The 20,660-nt window shown below is 40.2% G+C and overlaps 1 protein-coding gene across 2 annotated transcripts; it reads right to left on the bottom strand.

The window, feature by feature from the left end:
- Positions 1 to 6,901: 6,901 nt before the first annotated feature.
- On the bottom strand, positions 6,902 to 13,962 carry LOC107778904 (microtubule-associated protein 70-2). Of its 2 annotated transcripts, XM_016599230.2 has the most exons (11): positions 13,430 to 13,962; positions 13,261 to 13,346; positions 12,440 to 12,505; positions 12,193 to 12,363; positions 11,934 to 12,104; positions 11,486 to 11,641; positions 11,236 to 11,382; positions 11,035 to 11,106; positions 10,419 to 10,949; positions 10,151 to 10,338; positions 6,902 to 7,434 (listed from the first exon to the last, which is right to left on the bottom strand). In XM_016599230.2, exons 1-11 carry the CDS (start codon positions 13,668 to 13,670, stop codon positions 7,395 to 7,397), a joined length of 1,869 nt encoding a protein of 622 aa, XP_016454716.2. In that variant the 5' UTR covers positions 13,671 to 13,962; the 3' UTR covers positions 6,902 to 7,394. The 2 variants fall into 2 exon arrangements, with proteins under 2 accessions (XP_016454716.2, XP_075110169.1); XM_075254068.1 differs by lacking the exon at positions 11,035 to 11,106 and having other exon boundaries at positions 13,430 to 13,960.
- Between the last annotated feature and the right edge of the window lie 6,698 nt (positions 13,963 to 20,660).

The following is a 20,660-nucleotide window of genomic DNA, read 5'->3' as shown; positions in this document are numbered from 1 at the left end:
TTTGAATCATACTATTAGTCCTTTAGAGCCCATTGTTGGAGTAATCGGGACCCCTGAAATTGGGTGCTATATCGAAGTTAGGTTGATATCTTTTTTGGGGTCGATGCTTGTGATGGCTAGAAGCCCCCGAGGTCTTGATACCTCTCGACTCTCGTGGGGTAGTAGCATTCATGAGATTTGATAAAGGGGCCCCAGGGTGATCTCGGGTGATGCTGCCAGTACATTTCCCAAGGAAAATGTGACGCTACCATGGCCAGGATTAATTGGCCCTCTGGGTAGGTGAGCAGCCACTGCTTTGCCACTATATATTCATTCACTTACTTCCTCAGTGGAGATTCTGCTATTTTGAGTAACCATTTTTTCCATAGAACTTGGTGTTTTGCGCTTGTTCTCTCATTGCTTTATCTCAAAAGTTCTGCCCAGATCTATATTCTCCTCCCCTTACTCTATCGTAGCCATGACTTCTACATCGATATCCGCCCATCATGGAAAGGGGAGTTCTGCTTCTGTTCTGCGTCTAGTCGGTAGTACACTGACGGTTCCTGGTGAGCGGGCCTCGAGGTTCTTTGTCTCGAGGAAAGATTTTACGTTGGAGAGACCTCCCAACGTTACATGGCATCGGGAGCATGCGTCGAGGTTCATCTCATCAGTAGGGGAGGAGCACCTCTAAATGATTAGAAAAGACTGTGGATGGGGAGAAGGAGTGGTGCTACAAGTACCTTCCTCTGAGAAGAGCATTATGACCTACGTCGAGGGGTTTTTGAGCGTGTATACGCACACTTTTATATTGGGTCCCCTCGACTGGGTCATGCTTGAGTTCTATCGGAGATATCAAGTCACCTTGGCGCAAGTTCACTCATCCTTTCGGAAGATAGTACAGACGATAAGATACTTTGCAGAGAAGGTCGGGCTCGACTTTACCCTCAGTCATCTCATGAGGTTATATCGTCCACTACGTTATCGAGGTTTGATTACTCTGTAGCATCGATCTACCCAGTCTCCTACCATCGACGGTGAGGAGAACGATGACCGAGGATAGATGAGCCAATTTATTCGAGTTCGAACGATTGATATCATTCTTGGAGAGTTTCTGCCCTTTACTGAGAAATGGAGTTTCACACATAAGTGTCATACCTATATTTTTATCACTTTGTTTGGAGGCGGTCTCCGTAACGACATTTTTTTGCATAAATATTTTTTGTAGCAACTCCTTGGTTACAGAACGAGGTCCCGGATTTGGCCGAGTGGTCTCGTAAGCTTGTCGCTTGTTCGACCTATGATAAGCGTAGGTGGCGAGATCTGTCCAAGGGGAGATGGGAGACAAAGCATCACGGTCGGCACGTGGTTGCTTATTTCCCCAGAATGGTACTTTTCTTTTTAGCATAATAACTTAGTTGCCGCAGGTATTGGAGATTTTTCCCAGATAAGGCCATGTCCTCTGGGGGATGGGGAGAGACTGCTGACCTCGGGATCGAGGGTCGATGATAAACAAAATGAATCTCCGGGATGTGAGGAGGCTCGCAGTGGGGCGAGTCCTTCTCAGCGGATCAAGAGAGACGATTCGACCGATCGTCCGGTTTCAGAGGATTCCGTTCTCGAAAGAACATTCCCTGTTTCTACTGATGGCACTTCAAAGAGTGAGGAGCGCATGGTGCCTTCTTCTTCTCCTAACAAAGGCACTTTGGGGGATACTAAGCCATTGAACATTGGCTCGGCTTTCGGTGAGGCTCAGCGGCTCGGTTTTATGGTAAGTTTTGTAGCCGGCATAGGACTATTCTGGTTTCACATTCTCTCTTTCTTATTGAATTTTCTTTCGCAGGCCTTTGACAGGCTCAAATCCGAGCTACTTTATTATGAGGCTCGATTGCGGAGAACTTCGGATAGGGAGAAATCCCTTAACCTTCTTTGTGCGAAAAAAGAAAGCGAGCTAGTATCACTGCGGTGTGAGGCGGATTGAAGCTGGAGCCGTGAGAGCTGCCTCGAGAGACAGGTATCTTGTATTTCATGTTGACGTATTCTCCTTCTTTCATTTTCGGAGGTTAGCATTTTGATATTTCAATTAGATAGCAAAACAGAGGAGCTAGAACGATCATGGGGCGAAGTTGGCAGGGTCAAACATGAGTTCGACGAGCTGCAAGCCCATGTAGATGCCCAAGTTGTGGCCAAGGAGAATGCTTTGGCTAAAGTTTCCACCCTGGAGATGCAAATCCAGACTACTCGTGCGAGTGATTCTGCACGGGCGAACATGATCGCAAGGCTCGAGTCTGAGCTTTCAAAGGCGAAAGCCGAGGTGGTGAATGCCCAGGCCGAGGCTGTGATGAGCAGTACTATGGTGGATCAGAGAGCGGCGGCCAATTTGAAAAGTGTTGCCACTGCTAGAGCTGAGCCAAGGAGAACTCTTGGTCGTGCGAGCAGCAGTAAGGAGTACACCAAGTGCAAATCTCGGAGGGAAACTCTCGAGGAAGTTCATGCCAGGGGTTTCGATCTTTCAGAAGAGATCGAGTAAGCCAAGGCAGAGGAGTATGATGCCAAGTTCCTTCTGTCTGATGCCAAAGATGGCGAGGATGGGGCCGTCAGGCCGTAGTCCCCAAGGGGGACGTCTATTTTCTTTCTTTGTCTTTGTATGTAGTGCTTTCACAGTACACTGTAAATGGATCTTGTATTTTATTACATGTATGTATAAGGAGGAAACCTCAAAATTTCTATACCTTTCGGGTTCCATTTTGTCAAGATTTCGGCCAGATCAGTCGACCTTTGAGTTGGTAGGAATCCTTAGATTCGTGATATGGCCCCGGTGTACGTTAGGCTGGCCTGTGGCTCTTACGCCTTGGGCCAATGCGACCTTTTGTGTGTATGGCCCTAGGGCTCATTAGGCTGGCAACAATGGCTCTTACGCATTGCCCTTAGGCATATTTAGCTAACTATTTTGGGTTCAGTTTCCGAGTCAGGTTCCGACTCGGGCTCATTCGACCCTCAAGTTTTGTGCGGGCTGGCGACAATGGCTCTTACGCCTTGGGCCGATGTGGCCTTTTAGTGTGGGCTGGAGACAATGGATCTTACGCCTTTGCCCTAAGGCATATTTGGTTAACTATTTTGAGTCCAGTCTCCGAATCGGGTTACGACTCAAGCTCATTTTGACCCTCAAGTTTTTAGACTTCAGGCTAGTGATAGTGGCTCTTATGCTTTTGGTCGATGCGAACTTTTAGTGTGGGCTGGCGACAATGAGTCTTACGCCTTTGCCCTTAGGCATATTTGGTTAACTGTTTTGAGTCCAGTCTCCGAATCGGGTTACAACTCAAGCTCATTTTGTCCCTCAAGTTTTTATATTTCAGGCTGGCGACAGTGGCTCTTACGCTTTTGGTCGGTGCAACTTTTATGTGTGTGGCCCTAAGGCTCATTAGGCTGGCGATAATGGCTCTTACGCGCTTGGTCGATGCGACCATTTATGTGAGCTTTATTTTTCCCTCGATAAGGATAAATGGTGTTTGCCTGACTCTTCGACGGCCTAATAAAACACCTCAATTGTGAGTCATTATATGGCGATGATCGAGCACCTCGGGAGGTTTTGGCTCGGAGGCTGAGTATCTCGAAGGCGATGTGTTGGACCTGACATGGTCGAAGCTTTTTTGCCTGTATCGAGGGTAGCCTATTTAACCGGTTCTTTCCGAAGTAGATTCGGAGTAATTGAAGGCCTGTGATTTTGTAGCGATAGTCAGGCGTCCCCGAGTCGCGTTAGTTTGGCTGGTACGGCCGTATGATCGAAGTCATTTGTGTTTGGCCGGAGCCTTTGAGTCCCCAGTGAAGTAGTTTTGGCATCTAAATCAAGGGTATGCCTTTTGAGGGGTCTTACAAGTTCGATATATAGCCGAAACGTTGGGATCCGGTTTATGCCTTAAGTAAGGTCTTACAAGTTTTACATGTCGTTGAGGTCTTATAGTTTTGGATACTTGGTACAAGTATTGTTCATGCCTTGCTTGAGGTCTTACAGATATAGTTGTTGCCTTATGTAGGTCTTACGAGATCGACGGGGTCTTATAGCCTCGGGTTTTGATAATTCGATGGAGATGGCATTTGACGGCAGTCCCTGAGTCATCAAGGATTTGTTGACTCGGGAGCCATTATTTGCAAACTTTTTATTGCCTCGTCGACGGCTTACGATTTTAGAGATCCCGACCCTGAGGTCGTGCGTTTTTTGAGATTTTGACGCTAGTCCCCGAGTATTCAAGGTACTTTCGACATTGGAGATGTTTCACGATTTTCATATTGCCTCATCTTAGAGCTTATGATTTTGGAGTCCCGACCCAGAGGTCCTTTAGGTGTTGAATTGTTGACGCCAGTCCCCGAGTATTCGGGACATTTTCGGCGAAGAAATAGTTTTTGCGGAGGTGCCGAGCTTCTTTTGGAGTGCGAGATGCTTTGACGAAAGATATTCTTCAATTATATGGTACAAGTGTACATGTTTTTTCCGTCGGGGGTTCGGCTATACAGACACGGCTCGTTTGACCATTTGGCTCGGTACATCGTTTTTCTATTGGGACCCCATTTGGCGTTTCTTATCTTTTCCGAGCGTATGACCTTTCGGGGGAATGCCCCTTAGTTTCCGGGGTCGATTGCGAAAGAAACCTTGAACACTTGTTGGATTTTCCTAAGGTAGCATATGGATGTTGCCTCATTAAAAACCTTGTCGGTAAAACCTTTCTTGGGATGAAACTCGGTCGAAGGAAAAGAGTGCAACGGATGCATTAAAACCTTAAGGTCAGCATGAAATATTATAAAATAAAAAGGAGATGGTTATATCTTAGTGGCGATGGAGCTTTCGATCCTTGGTATTCGTTTGGAGGACACGGTACGGTCCTTTATTTGGATGCGGCCGAGGGCGCATCTCGTGGTTGTTGTCTTAGATGATCATGTCGATGACGTATTGCGGCTCGTTAGCCTTGTCTCTTTTGGTTGTTTCCCTTTCTTGAGACCGATTTTTGGCTTTGTTGCTGAGGAATTCCCGAAGATGGCCATTGTCGAGTAATCGGGCCACTTCCTCCCGGAGTTGCCGATAATCTTTGGTCCTGTGCCCGTGCGTGTTGTGAAATTCGCATACCAAATTATAGTTCCTTTGTGAAGGATCCGATTGCACAGGTCTTGGCCATCTGGCGTCTGTGATTCTGCTGATGGCGAACACGATATCTGATACATCGACATTGAAGTTGTATTCTAATAAGCGAGGTGCCTCCATTGGCCCCACATTCCTATCGAACCTTACTCTATTGTTGAGTCCCCGAGGATTGTGTCCTCGGTATATCCTTCGATCGTTACGAGGTAGATTGCGCCTTAGGCGTTCCTCTTGTCTTTGGTGTACGGTTGATATCTTTATTTGCTTGGCTTTGGCTCATTTGCCAAGAGCCTACTTAAGTATACTGAGCCTGAGGGGGCTCCTAGCTGGTCGTCCTCGACCCTGATTTTTGACTGGTATCAATTGTGGACGTCCGACCAAGTCACTGTGGGATATTCGACCAGATTCTCTTTCAGCTGCTTTGAAGCCACCGAGCTTCGTTCATTCAGACCTTGAGTGAAGCCCCGCACCGCCCAGTCGTCAGAGACTGGTGGTAGTTCCATTCGTTCTGTTTGGAAGCGAGATCCGAACTCTTGCAGCATTTCGTTCTCCCTCTGCTTGATCTTGAACACGTCAGACTTCCTCGTTGCTACTTTGATGGCACCGGCATGTGCCTTTATGAAGGAGTCTGCTAGCATGGAAAATGAGTCTATGGAGTTGGGAGTTAGGTTGTGATACCACATCATGGCCCCCTTCGAGAGTGTTCCCCGAATTTCTTCAATAAGACGGACTCGATCTCGTCATCCTTTATGTCGTTGCCCTTCACTGTGAAAGTGTAAGCAGTAACGTGATCGTTGGGGTCTGAGGTCCCGTTGTATTTTGGTAGTTCTGGCATTCTGAAATTCTTTGGAATGGGTTTCGAAGCCGCTTCCTCAAGGAACGGCCTTTGCACGAATTTCTTCGAATCCATACCTTTCAGGACCGGGGGTGCGCCCGGAATTTGGTCGACTCCAGCATAATATACTGGCGTATTTTCCGGATTTTGAACAGTGTTTTCGCTCAGATTTATCTTTACATGAAAAGTGGCTAAATTTCGATTACTTTTGAAACTGAGCTATTTTTGAACGACCGGTTGTAAATCTGACTATTTTTTAATTTCTCCCAAAAAAGTGACCTCAAGTCCTCAGCCCCATGACTACTTTGCTTAGCTTTTTTTTTTTTGAAATAAATTAGTATAGTGTAGGAGCCAAATCTTAACTTAGACTCAAGGAATTCACAAAGCACGTGAAGAAAGCATGAATCAACTGACACAACCGCAAAGGTGAAGTTGCCACCATTACTAGTAGGCTTTCATTTTGACCACACAACTATAACCCATATTCTTCCCTGACACAAGGATATGCTTTCACCTCACCTCCCCAGTCCTATGTTTCTCAACAAGAAATTTCCATGCTTTCATTATAGAAAAATATTCACTCAATATTCCAGCTTGCCTTAGAGCTACTGTCACCTAAATATCCTACTTACAACACATGTAAAGAAAGCTAATTGATCAAAAGCTTTGTCGGAGGAAAACAAAAGAGCAAATGGTAACTGTGCTGAAAATAATGGCGTTAAAGATAGCACCATAATGCTTATCCAAGTACGGGTTTTTTCTATTGATGATTCAATCTAATGGCAATCCAGTATCAAAAGCTGGTTAACTTACATATCCCTAGCTGCTCAGAGGATGGACAAGTTTTCTTACTAAATGATGAAACAATTCATGTGCATTAAGCTTAGAACTCTACGGCCACGAATTACTTAACTTGAACTGAATAGCTGGGTACATAAAAACAAGAAACATGCTCCAGATGGGCATAATATTCTCATCTTTATCTGATTGCAAGAATATTGACAAACCTTAACGAATAACATACCACACTAGAGCTGCAGATTACAAATATAGACTACAAACAAGATGAAAAAAAATTGTAGAGCAAAGTAAATGCCAATAAGCTACCTATACAAACACAAAGCTAACTGCCACTCAAATTTACTGCCAAAAGGTTAGCTCAAATTTGATATCTTGAGATTCTTTTCCTGCTGATCTGTAAGCAGGCAGGGACCATAGTCTAAGTCAGAAGCACACCAAGATTCATTGGCTATTCCCCGCGTTTGGAGAGATGCCTTTTTTGCCCCAACCAGAGAGCAGACAGATCAGTCATTCTTTCATTGGCATGCTTGTTACAATTTTACAAACAACCATTAGAGGTGTAAAAATAGGGGATTTGTAAAGTAGACAAGGAGCTCAGGAGGTCTACATGGAGTAGCTTCTCAAGGCAGTATATGGGTTTTTCCTTGTATGTTATTGTGTGCTACGTGTTAACCCACTCCGTGCCACAGTCCTGCAGAAAAATAAGTTATTATTTGAAGTTAAGAATACATAACATCAGAAAAATAAAAAAATGTGTAAGTAACAATTTCATATTATGCAGTATTATATTCTAGCAAGGATGAATGAGCTGTAATTGGAGAAAATTCAAACTGTTAGCAGCTTAACCAAATCAAAATTTTCGGTAGTAAAGGAAGGCACAATTAGCTCCATGCTACTAGGAAACCATGGCAACTTTCCTTGTGGTTGCACCTAATGATCCAGAAGCCTAATGTTTTAGCTAGCCGAACAGCAACAAGAGTACCATAAGCTGTCATGAATCAGAACTGCCTTAGGATAAACTACTTATCCTTTGAACTTCCACCTGAATTTAACTTCAGCAGCAGAAACACTCTGAAAAATAATTCAGAACTTCTACCTGTGTTTAACTTTAGAAGCAGAAATCCTCCGTATTAACTATTTTTCAAGACAAGAAAGTTATGTTCAAAGCTTTTGTGAGGTACAACACTTGTATTTGGAAAGCAGAATCTCTGAGTATGCTATCCAGAGAGCTCTTTCAGAATATCAGATGAAAGAAGATAGAAAAGTTGGTGGGTTCTTTGATGCAATAACCCCACACCATGGAGTTTCACTAAGCTGATGTTGTCCATTTTTAGGAGCAACCTTCTTAAGCTGCTGAGGCAGCTTCTCCAGAGACAGTGTCTCCTCAATAATTTCAAAATATTGGCCTCTGGTTTTAGGTAAAATTTAGGTAAATGTACCAAGTCCTTTAGGGTCATCGGGCATAATTGGATAACTTCTTTGGCTTTATTGAGGGACTCCAATCGAGAAAGCCCTATAGTCGACCTACTTCCATCTTAAAGGCTAAAGCATTGAAGAAAGGAAGCAGCTTTGCCAGAGCCACTGATGCCAACCAACTCGACAAAGACATCTCTTTTCAACTAACATTAAACTTTGCGTGCCCCTGGAGCACTATAAGTTTGTGACAGGTTTTTGCTACTATTAAATTTTATGTCAGAGCAGTAGTATAACAAATTTCTCACAGCTTCAAACACACGTGTCAAAGAGAGCCCAACTTAAGAGGACCTAACTCCTAGCTGTGCCCCCACCCCCCACCCCCACACCTCACCCCCAAACAAAAAAAACCTCACATCTCTTTCTCTCAACATTCACTCAGCTAGAAGCATAGGAGAACAGAATTAGAGGAGAGCCCAGGTAGGTGAAAATTTTGGTCATAATAAACAAACGACGTATAAACCACGTAGTGAAGAGATTCTGGTACATCGACAAAGTAATGACTGAAAGTCAACTACCATTCAACAGAACCAAAAAGAAAGGAATCTCTTCTGTGATTAAAATGTTTTTCTTTATGCAAGTGCAGATTTCCAGAAAAACGAAGTTTATAAGAATGCATTAGGCACACCACCGCATATTATAGATGATGACCCAAACACCTCTGCGGACTCAGACTGACCACCTATATCCCTCTCGTCTTTTTTTTTAATAAGAAACAGGCTTCATAATATAGATTATCCCTCTCGTCTTTCAATAACAAACAAGTCACATACTTAGAACCCTAGCATACATTTCAAACAGACTACCAGAACACTAAGGGACAGTTACACCTTTTTCTTAATAACCATGATGCCTAGGCCAGCTTGCGCGCACCTAGACTAGTTCCATGAGGCACCTGCTACCTCCCACCAGCACAAGTACATAATAACTCAGCCCACCAAGGCTTGATCAACCCTCTTCATTGACACCCTTGGGTGTCTAAGGATTGTTACATCTATACATGTCTCGCTGGAAAAATAGAAATATTTCATCTCTATCAAGGCTGAGCAAAGAATGATGTAATTATGTCAGTAACCTTCCCTCTTGTCTTTTTTTAAATAAGAAAGAGGCTTCACAATATAGTTTATCCCTCTCGTCTTTCAATAACAAACAAGGTCACATACTTAGAACCCTAGTATACACTTCAAACAGACTACCAGAACACTATGGGATAGTTACACCTTTTTATTTAATAACCATGGTGCCCAGGCCAGCTTACGCGCACCTAGACTAATTCCATGGGGTACCTGCTACCTCCCACCAGCACAGGTACCAAATAACTCTGTCCACCAAGGCTTGGTCAACCCACTTCATTGACACCCTTGGGTGTCTAAGGATTGTTACATCTATACATGTCTCGCTGGAAAAATAGAAATATTTCATCTCTATCAAGGCTGAGCAAAGAATGATGTAATTATGTCAGTAACCTTCCCTCTCGTTTTTTTTTAAATAAGAAACAGGCTTCACAATATAAAACATGTATATTGATAGGTTAAAGATGGCTGATATTCAAATGACAAGTTTGAACATTGCAAATTATCACAAGGGCTATGTGAACTGCTTGCAACAAATATGTTAAAACCATATCCAATTTGCATCACTTACTAAACTTCAACTGTGGTGAAAACAAGCAGTACATCTAGAAAGCGGACATATTCTGGAGGCTACATGCATACAAGTGCACAACGTTTCCCATCATCTCAAAGCATGTAAAAAGGGCGAAAAGAATATTTCTTGTTTCTTTTCTTGAATCAAACAATATTAGTTAAATAGGCCACAAATCAACATCATAGATCACAAATACATGTGTCTGGATCGAACCAGAAAAACTTATATGTCACAGTACATAATTGGATTAACCAAGTATTGCTATGAAACCAATATTGAAGACATACCTTCCAGGAAGCAGCTGAGAACTGTTCACAGGACCCTTAGAATTTCCGAATCTTTTTGCCCTATTTTCTTGTTCTTTCTCAACACGCATAGCAGCCACCTCTTTCTCCATGGCAGCAACCTCCCTTCTCATCTTTTTGGCCTCAACCTCCATGGCTTTTGTTAAAGTCTCTACTTTCTTAGCTAACATCTGATCCCAAGAAAGCAAAATAAGCGCAAACATCAGAGCGAAGGAAGCCATAACTTTGCTGAGAAAGCAATCAGCCTAACCTCAATGGCGTCGTCCTTGTCTTTAAGACTTTGATCTTTTTCATGACCAGCCTTCCTCAAAGAAACTACTTCTTTTTGCAGTAAGTCATATAGTAGTCCAGGAACAGTATCTTCTGGTTCACTTACTGGTAGGCTAGTGGGTTTTTCATCCTGATTTGCTTTCCAAGAAGTACTCTCAGTCTCACTGTCCTTAGCTCCATCAACAGACTTGCTGCTGTTGAAATTTGGACCTGTTACATTCAGAAGTTTTTTACCCCTGTCCAATGATCTTGAGCCACCATCAAATGACTTTGAGGTCCCTTTCGCATGCTTCAAAACAGTACTGGATACAGAAGATCTCAGCTGAAATGATGGAGATCTCTTCGGTAAGAAGCCATTAGAGGTCAATTTGGAGATACTTTCAGCTCCACTGAGTGACTGCCGACGTGAAGGACCATTGCTTGAGCTTCTACCGTCTGGCGTACTGCGAGCGGCAGTGCTAGATGATCTCAATGTCTCTTCCAAGACCTTGAGCCTCAACTGATATTTCTCCTGAGTAAGAGATAGAATTTAGGAAACTATGAAAATAACATCAAAAATCATGTTCAGGTGCCCCTTCTATTGGATAAAATATTACTTTTAACATGGCTTCTGACTTTGCAGTTCTTTCAGTGATTGCAAGCTTGTCACGTAATTGTTGCATCTCACCCTGCAGTACATGACTTAGGGCTTAAATGACAAATATGAGCTTATTAAACCACATGAGCATAATGTAGTAAGTTCTATTAGGCCAGGATCCCCTATCTTATAAATTGCAAGCCATTGAAAACTATCATACCTGCAAAACCCTCCTCTCTTCAAGCCACTGTTTCACTGGCATTACTTTATCATTGGCATCTTTCCATTCATTAGCAACCACAGTTGCTACCCTGTTAGCTGTTACCTTGGCACGTGCTAGCTCGCGATCAAGAGTTTTTCTTTCTTCCTGGAAAATAGATTAGCAGATGTATTCCAACCTTTAGGATTCTCGACATATTAACTACCAAAAGTCTTTTTTATACAAAAATATTCTATCTAGGATAGTTTACATTCATTTCTTGAACTTTACGTTGGTAATCCCGGACAGCATTAGCAGCTGCCCCACCAGCCAGAACAGCCTCCTCAAGTTCGCGTACACTTTGGGTAAGTTTTTCAACCTCTGCAACCTTTTGGCGATGCATTCTGTCTAAGATTTTATTTTCTTCCTGATATATATTATTGAAACAGAATAAGCGGAAATAGAATGCAACTAAATCACTAAGGTGGCGTTTGTGTCAGAAAGGGTGGCAACACTTTTCCTGAATTTGTTTTCCAATTTTTGAAAAAGAATTTTTAAACCAAACACCATTAGAGAGTCTAATAGAGTTTGGGTAAAGAGAATTTTCCCAAAGAGAAACAAATATTTCCTGAAGAAATTGAATAATCTTTTGATACAAATGCCACCTAAATGCTCCAATGTTTTAAGCAGCAGAACCAACAGTCATATCATCAACATACCTGGCATATCTCTATCTGTTTCATCAGCTCTTGATTCTTATTCTGAAGGTCATCTACCATAGAAGCCTTTGCTAATGCTGACTGCACAGTTCTCTCTGCATCAAGTAAAGCTGCCTCTTTTGACTTGGTAAGACGGTCCAACGCTTTATTATCATCTTGTAGTTTCGCAATCTGGAAAAAGATAAAGTAAAGAGTAAGAAAGCATACTCATATGAGAGTGAGATTTACCGTCATTTTCAGATGAAATGTAGGCAGACACCTCTTGACGAGCAAGTTTGAGTTCAGCCTCCAAAGGCGCAAGGATGGCCTCAATTGGGGGCATATCATCATCCTTTTGAGCGGCATGGACCCTTCGAAGGGTGGCTTCTGCTGCAAATTGAGCTGCCATGGATGCTTTCTTCTCATCGTTGATTTTCTTGATTTCAAGATTCTGTAAAGCAGAAGTAAAGTTATAAAAGTTTACCCAAAAAGAAAGAATCTATAATAAGAAGATTTTGAGTTTGTACCTTGCTTTCTAGAAGTGATTCTGTCAATTTGAGCTTCTCATAGACCCTTGACAACTCGTCAGTGAGCTGAATTATAAATCATAGAACAATGGAAACTTCTATATGAGCTTTTGTCCTTAAATGCCAGGAGAAGAATAACAGTCACTACAGCAAAAAATAATCAGATATTTTATGCAAAAATAGAGCTAAAAGACTGTTGCCAAATCACAAATGCAATCATAATCCAGATATGCCCATCTTCAACGAGTAGATAGCACTTTTTCAATGAGCCATGACATTCTTATTTTCAGATACACCCCCCCCCCAAAACCCACACACACAAAGTAAGCAAGTACCAAAGAGCATTTTTATGCAGCTTCCAAGAGATATGGGAGATCTAGGAGTAGGATATTCTTAATTAATTCAAAAGATGAAACAGAATGGATCACGTTTCCCAATTCTTCAAATAGAAATAACAAAGAATACAGATAAATAACAGCAAATCTCATTCAAACAAGATTAAATTTATACAAGAAAAGTATCTGCTGGATTTTAAGGGATCACACACATCAACAAAATGTGACAATTGAAATTCTACATTTAAACTTTTAACAGTTGTGGAACAAAACAAAACATATACAGTATATCCTACAATTTCCTTTCACAAATATCCATTATCTTTTGGTTTCACAACCAATGCATTACCCTCCTAGTTGCTTGCATCCAGTCTGAAATTCAGTTTATTAGCAATTAACACTGCTAAAAGAGTGTCCTACTTCTACCCCGAAAGAAATACTTGCATAACTAAATTAGCCAAACTATATCAACTGTGCTAAGAGTACCTCTTCAACAGCCTTTTCTCGTAGACGTTCGGACAACCTTAACGCCTTGATCTCAACTTGAGCTTCTGACAGTTCCCGGTCCTTATCTGCCGAAAATGACACCATTAGTACGATTCAGTCAACAATCCAGAACAGTTAAAACACCCAAATCGGAGTTGGATCCACAAACCTCTGACTTCATTCTCCAGTCGATTTAGCTCCAACTTGACCGGATCCGAGCCGTGGAGCAGGTTCATGAACTCATCGGCGTCTAGGCTCGGCCTCACCGCCGGCGTCCTTCTCCGCGAAGAACCTTTGCATCCTTCCTTGAAGGATGCCGACACTGTCAACGGCGTCGGCGTAACGGCAACTTCACTCGGTCTCACATTGCTCACCTCCGGCGTCTCCATATCGCCGGAAACTTCCGCCATCTCCGATCTGTTGACTTATTCCCCTATCTCACATCAAATGCATACAGTGAAAGATATACTAAAGTGGAGTAGTGCTTACTTGAAGAAAAGTAGTGTATGTAATGTGAGAAAGCTTTTTGGTGGTCTCTCTCTCTCTCTCTTCAGGTGTTTAAGCTTAAAATTAGAGTGCTGTGCAGATGGGTATGCTGTGTGGCTTATGGGGTTTGTTTCTCTACAAATTTGTACTATTTATATCTCCTTGATTGAGATTGAAAGAGAAGAAGAAGACTGTTATTGTGACTAGTGTGAGTGTGTTTAGCTGTATGATCTGACCATATTTTAATACTCATATTATTATAGTATTATTTGTTACTTCCACCTTGACACAGTTTTGACACATTATTTTACCATGCTGCCCTTCCTTACATGTCACTTTTTCTTTCCATCGTTTTCATTTTACGAGAATATAATACTATATTATAATCATCATATCATACTATATTATAAGCACAAAGACCAAACTAGAAATTTAAAAGATTGAAATAACCCTATAAAACTAGATGAATATAATATCCTTCAACATGATAATATTTCAAATACAATTTTGTACAAAAAATGTAAATATAAATACTAATAAAATTAATAAAAAAGAAAATATTTAATTGAAATAAAGATAAGCATACAATTGGCAGCCCTTTGACTTTCACCACTAATTAGTAACCTCCTATTTAATATTAAACAATAGTTACTGAATGTTGTTAATTGAAAATCCTAAGTTCTAGAATTTCTTGGGAATTCTAAGCATCACTAACCTTTGAATTGTTTCTAATTCAATATATTTAGAACACAACCCAAAGAATAAGGTGTCAATAGTATTATTTTTATTCTCTTAAATAAATGGTTAAATGATTCATCCGTTATAGAAATCGAAAAGTCATATTTGTCATCTCATTATTGTGATGTTGTTTCCTATATTGCTAATGACATTATAACATTATTCATCCTTGTGTGGCTAGACAATGTCAAAGCATTCTACAAGCAAACTTTCAAGCATTTTGCTTATACCATGTGTAATGGTTTCTCTACTATAGTAGGAATTAATTGGTTCATGTAACGTTTTCATCTTCTTTTTTCTTTTTTCTTTATTTGGTGCATAATTTTTGGATCAATTATTGTAGTATGTGTTCATTGAGTGTTAATTTTAATTTTTTTTTTATTTGGTTCTCAATTTCTATGTATGTATTCATACTGACATTTTGGAATGAAAGCTAAACTGATGATGTTTCACGTATGGCTATGTGAGCAAGATTTTGCTCTCAATTATTAGTCAGAATTGTATTTCCAATACAAGTTATATTCTAGCGAAACATGTTGCTTTTTAAGGGGCTATAATAGGAGCTTCTCTATCAAAAACCAACAAAGAAGGAAGAGTGAGACATTTTAAACAAAATACAACATTTTCTATCAGAAAATGAATGATAGGTGTGTAATTTCTTTCTAACATAATTTTCAATGCATTTTTTTTTTTTTTTGCATTAGATAAAATTCATGGTTAAATAATTTGTAAACATATTTTATCACATGAACAACTATGTATATAATATAAAAGGGATATTTATGTCTGTTGTAAGAGTTATGGTAATAATAAAGTGAACTGAGATAATAAGATAAAACATATACCAACATTACATATTCGTATCTCATAAAATAAAACTAATATAGTTATACATAAATAATCAGTATTGTAGTGGTAACTTTTTGTACAGTTTAATTTATAATTCTGTTTCAAACAAAAGCTATTATATACAATATACTTGTAATCACAATTATTTTGATTTTGTAAAAATTGATATGGACTACACGTGTAATGCACGTGTTCAGAGACTAGTATTATTAATAAGGAGAAAGAAAATACTACGTAAGAACGAAGTGAAGTTATTATTCCATATTTTAGATCTGGATCATCATAAAAATAAGTCCACTGTAATTTATTAAATGGTTTAAATTTATATTTGGATGTATTAACTAAAGAAAGGAGCACGTAACCCAATAAAATACGGGTACTTTGTTACACACCATGTTTTTGTACGTAAAAGTACGTCGTAAGTCAATTGATGTAAACTCGAAAATGAGATCATCTTTGAAAGTATAAAAAGTAAGTAAATCATGTTACCTTGGAGATTACAAATATTTAAGATCATGATCAGGTCAGCAATTTGGGAATGTTATAAGCCGTACTTTTAGGGTGAGACTAGGGTTCTTAACATGATAAGAAGGCGATATTATGAGGTATTTTAGTCGTATGATAGTCATGTGTTAAGTTTTGAAGTCAAGCGAGTTGTTAAACAAAAAGCGTCACAAGTCACGTTTAAGAATTTTACTAAATTTTGGGTCTAATGTCACTAAATTTTTCTCCCAATATACTTGGATTTACGGGGTGATCCACCCACCAAATTTAAGGTCTACGAGTCTAGTTTTCAACGCATTAAATTGTTCGTCGCTAGGACGTCGGAATATAGAGATATTCGTATTTTTTGCAAGACTTCACAAGCAGCTCCCTTTGGGACCCACAAAGTCGGTGGAGGCTTATCTTGTTATATAAAGTGGTGGACTTCATCTCCAGATCTCACTTTCGACCAAACCAGACCTCCAAGTACCTCAAAACTCTCTCTAAGCATATCTGATAAAATATAAGGGTTCACCAAACTCAATAGAAAACTAGGTTCTCTATCAGATTCAATCAGTACATACACATAGCAGTAATTAAATGTCAAGAGGAATTTTACGCGGAAAATTTCCAGCTCAACGGGATTAAAAATCACTATCTAACCTTGTAGGATTTCAACTTCACTACTGAGCATCTTTTAGATTGCAACCTAAGTAACCTAGGAATAAACCTTTTAATCCCTCACTAACTTGTAACACACATATTACAAGCCACTTTATAATAACTCTATTACAAAGACGTTACAACATGACTAACTCTAGACAAGACTCAAACACACTGGTTTAATGTTTACAAAAGGGTTCCTATAGAATGCTTCTAAACAAGCTAGATAGGAATTACAATTGAAGAACTATTACAAAGTTACAACTCAACTAAGGATATAAAATGACTCGATGTGGGAACTGGTCCGTAGTTGCTTTGTTCTTTGTTCATGAAGCACTTGAAACTTACTTGCTGAATGGTCACGTAAGTGAGTTTGTCAAATATTCAAGTAAATGTATTTTACCTCCCTTGATTTTATATATACATGTGTGACATCACTTACAATGATGTAAGCAGCTAAAAAGTCTTCCCTGGAAAGTTGACTGTTGCACTATTCAAGCATTGTAGCGTCTGCAGGCAGCAACTTTCCAGCTAGAGAGTTGACTTTGTACAGTCTCCTCGGAAATTGGTAGGGACATGTTCCCTCAGCTGTTCCTTTTACTCTGAAGAGTTGAATCATCATGCAAGTTGGATCCCAACCTGGAACCTTGTGATCTTAAGGTCTTGTAAATGTGTATCAGGTTCCTTATCTGGTTCTGGATAGTAAATTTGTTAGATCATCAAAACATAAAGCGAAGTACTTATGACCAAAGTACTTGTAACCTATCAATTTCTCCCTTTTTGATGATGACAAACTCATAATTAAAAAAACTAGAAAAATCATATAGAACCAGACTGTGAACCAAAAAAAACTTAAGTTCCCCCTGAATTTTTGTATTCTCCAATTATTTTTTCCCCTTTTGGCATCATAAAAAGAGTAGAAACAGGTAATTTAAGCAAGAAAGAAGTCCAGTTTTAAGTTAACTCATGCCACTTGTGTGCACACAGTCATGATTAAGAACAGAGCATAAAAGCATGGCATAAATATCAACAAGGAAAAAGTTTGCATTAACATAGTTTGGATTTTACAAAAGAAGCAGAGTCAATATTACCTCAACATCCACACAGTAGACCAATTAACAAAAATACCACAAGTTATCATCATAAGAATTGACACGAAGAGACAGGAGCACGAGCTGGGTTATAGACTGGACACTGAGGGGACAGACTTTAAGAAGCACAAGGAGGAGATGTGTTTGGAGGTAGAGGAAATTGTTCTGAGAACTAAATCCATACGAGCATTTGCTGACATTTGCTCATTAAGCAGTCTTTCCTTCAGGTCCTCCACTTGTTTCCTGAGCTCAGCATTCTCTTTGTCAGGCGAGCAACCTTTTTCGCTTTGACAGCAGGTGGAACCAGGTGCCTCTTTTATCTGACTTATCTGAGTCTCAAGGATAACATTCCTTGCTTTCAATTGTCGTATCTCAGTAGTAACACTATTTTGAGCATTTATTAACTGAGAAATGGTATAAGTGCTTGCAACCCCTCCAAATTTTTCTATACACTCACATTATTCAAGAGTTCTTTTCGAAAAAGTTTGCTTCTTGGCACCCACTTTAACTGGTCCGGGAGGAACCTTGAAGTGCTCAAAGACCTTGGTAATAAGGAACCCATATGGCAGCCCATGATTACCATCTTTAAAGTCTGCCACTTTATTCATGTGCTCTATCATGATCCCAAGTAGATTGATGGTAGTGAAGTCATACAGTGCTTTCATGATGAACAGGTCTGCACGAGAGGTGATGGATCTGCGCTCAACTCGAGGCAGCAACACTTTGTTTACCATCTCAAATGGTAGTTGGTAATCAGAAAGGAGGGCCTTCTTCTACGCTCGTTCCCTCTGCTGAACTGCTTTGTCCTTCAAGATTGTGTTTCTAAAGTTCTGAGTACAAGCTCCCTGAACACTAGACAACCCTTCAATGGGCACACCAAGAATAGATCCCAGCAAGGCAAAGTCTATTACCATATCAACCCTATTCACCAATGCACAAATGTGACCATCTTCAACCTTGTACAAGTCGACATAAAAGCTTTTAACTTCCTCCTCATATATCATAGCAGCGTCGCTTGTGAACAAGTGTGTCCATTGTTGGAAATCACAAGTCTCAACTAACTGTCTCATTCCATCCTCCTCCAAGACATTAGAGGCAAATATGTGCCCCCATAGTACCTTTTGACTTCTCAATCTTCTTTTCCAGCACTCTCTGGATTATCAGCTTTGGCCTTCTTTGAGGAACCAGGTTCCTCAACAGTATCAGCATTTTCTTTAGCAGTCTTGCGAATAGCTTTCTACTTTTTATCGTACTTCATAGATTTTTCACCTCATGTTTTCTCCACATTCTCAGTAGCAACAGCATCAGCAGACCTAGTTAGACGTTTAGTAGACACAGAAGATCCCTCTTTTGGTTTGAGTAGACCATGCTTTTGTGATAACTTCCTAGTCAACGTACTAGGTTCCTCACATCTTCTTCATCCACACTCACAACCAGCACTATCTTCTCATTTACAACTTTTCCATCTTTTACTATTTTCTTCTCTTTGACTTAGTCTGACTGTTCTTAAGATCAGACTCAAGAGCCTCCTTCTTTTGCAACCTTGTTGTGGGTCGCTTAGGAGTGGGCTCTCCACCAACAGCTACTCTATGCCTAGGCAGACTGGCAATTGGTAAGTCATCAGAATCTTCTTTACTATCCTCCTTTTGATTTTCAGACACAGGGCTTGTCTCAGGCACAATTACACTTAGAGGCTCAACATCTAAATAAGGAGAGGGAGCAGGGTCAGTACTGGCCTAGGGTTCCTGAGTAGGACCCAAAGTTGGATCCTCCCAATGTAAGGCCCCGAAAAACTTCACTATGTAAATTAAGGTTTTGTGGTGTCAAGGTAGGCTAATACATTGTATTTTCGGAGTTTTGGGTTGAACAATGCGTTAGGGAGTTGAATTTTTTTTGTCACGGCTAGACCAGGCTAAAGCCAGGTTGGACCAGGCTTTAAGCTGGCGAGGCCTGGATAAAGCCAGGCTAGACCATGCTTTAAGCTGGCAACTCCAAGCCTGTAGCCCGGTCCGGAATCTTGGACTATCTATTCTTCTATCTTTATAACCCAACCCAACATCATTAAATACTTGCAATGGGTCATTTTTTAGCAAAAATCTTATGTTATAGAGTGAGAGAGGGAGCCCTAGAGTGAGAAAGTGATCTCCATTAAATCATTCTTCAATTGTTACACAAATCTTTGAAGATTAACAAGAAAAAACACACTAGATTTTCATCATTGAGGTAAGATTCTACACCCTAACACTTAATTTCAAATTTTAGCTAAATATGGGTAATTTTCAAGAAAGTTTGTGGGTATTGGAGTTATTATCTTGCATGCATGTATGATAAAAGGGGTGAGCCAAAAATGTTAAAGATTGGGGTGTGAGATGATATAATTTTACACAAAAAGAGTCTTGAAACACAATGCACACATAATATTTGGTAGAATGCTTTAGTGAGCTAGAATTACACATCATTCTCCTAATTTTGGGTCCCATTTTGTGATATTGCTAAAATAGATTGAAGTTGCTAATTCCGGACACTCTATTGAGGTATGTATGGCTAAACCCCCTTATTCTTATAATCGAACCCCTGGTGTCCATGAAATTGGTGTAAGTCCCTAACTTGATCATGCTAGATTCGTTTACCCTATTGTGTTGTGTTGATAGATTCATGTTCAATAATTGTCTAACTGCTTATCATGTCTGATCTTCCTATGTGACTATGTTTGACAGTGTAGAATATGTGTGAGGAAGGTTAAGAACTCATGTCAAGAAATTGAATAAAGGTTTTTATGCCAATTCATATGTGAAGTCTCTGTATATTTAGAATTCCCGAGCTTTTCCCTTGCGTGTGAACATGCCTTACATGATAGGGCTTATTGTTGTTATGATGATGTTGTTGAACATGTAAAAAGGGAATTTGAATTATGAAATACGGCCAAAGGCCAAGAACGATGTGATATATAAGGTTACACGAGCCATGTAATGAAAGATTGAATGGAAATGTGAATTGAGATGAACGACTAAAAGGATGATGTCTCAAGTGAGATGGCCTAGTCGATGGGGCCGTGATCGGACACCATGTCGAACACATGGTGGTAATTAT

This window comes from Nicotiana tabacum, chromosome 1 (assembly GCF_000715075.1).
Source record: "Nicotiana tabacum cultivar K326 chromosome 1, ASM71507v2, whole genome shotgun sequence".
In the NCBI taxonomy this organism is placed as follows: Eukaryota; Viridiplantae; Streptophyta; class Magnoliopsida; order Solanales; family Solanaceae; genus Nicotiana; species Nicotiana tabacum.
This window is presented reverse-complemented; position numbering and strand designations above follow the sequence as displayed.

Coding starts and splice junctions, on each gene's coding strand:
- LOC107778904 (XM_016599230.2), bottom strand. CDS start 13,670: ATGGCGGAAGTTTCCGGCGATATGGAGACGCCGGAGGTGAGCAATGTG. Junction 11,383..11,485: donor GTAAAGTTCAAGAAATGAAT/GTAAACTATCCT, acceptor TCTATTTTCCAG/GAAGAAAGAAAAACTCTTGA. Junction 11,107..11,235: donor AAGAGAGGAGGGTTTTGCAG/GTATGATAGTTT, acceptor CATGTACTGCAG/GGTGAGATGCAACAATTACG.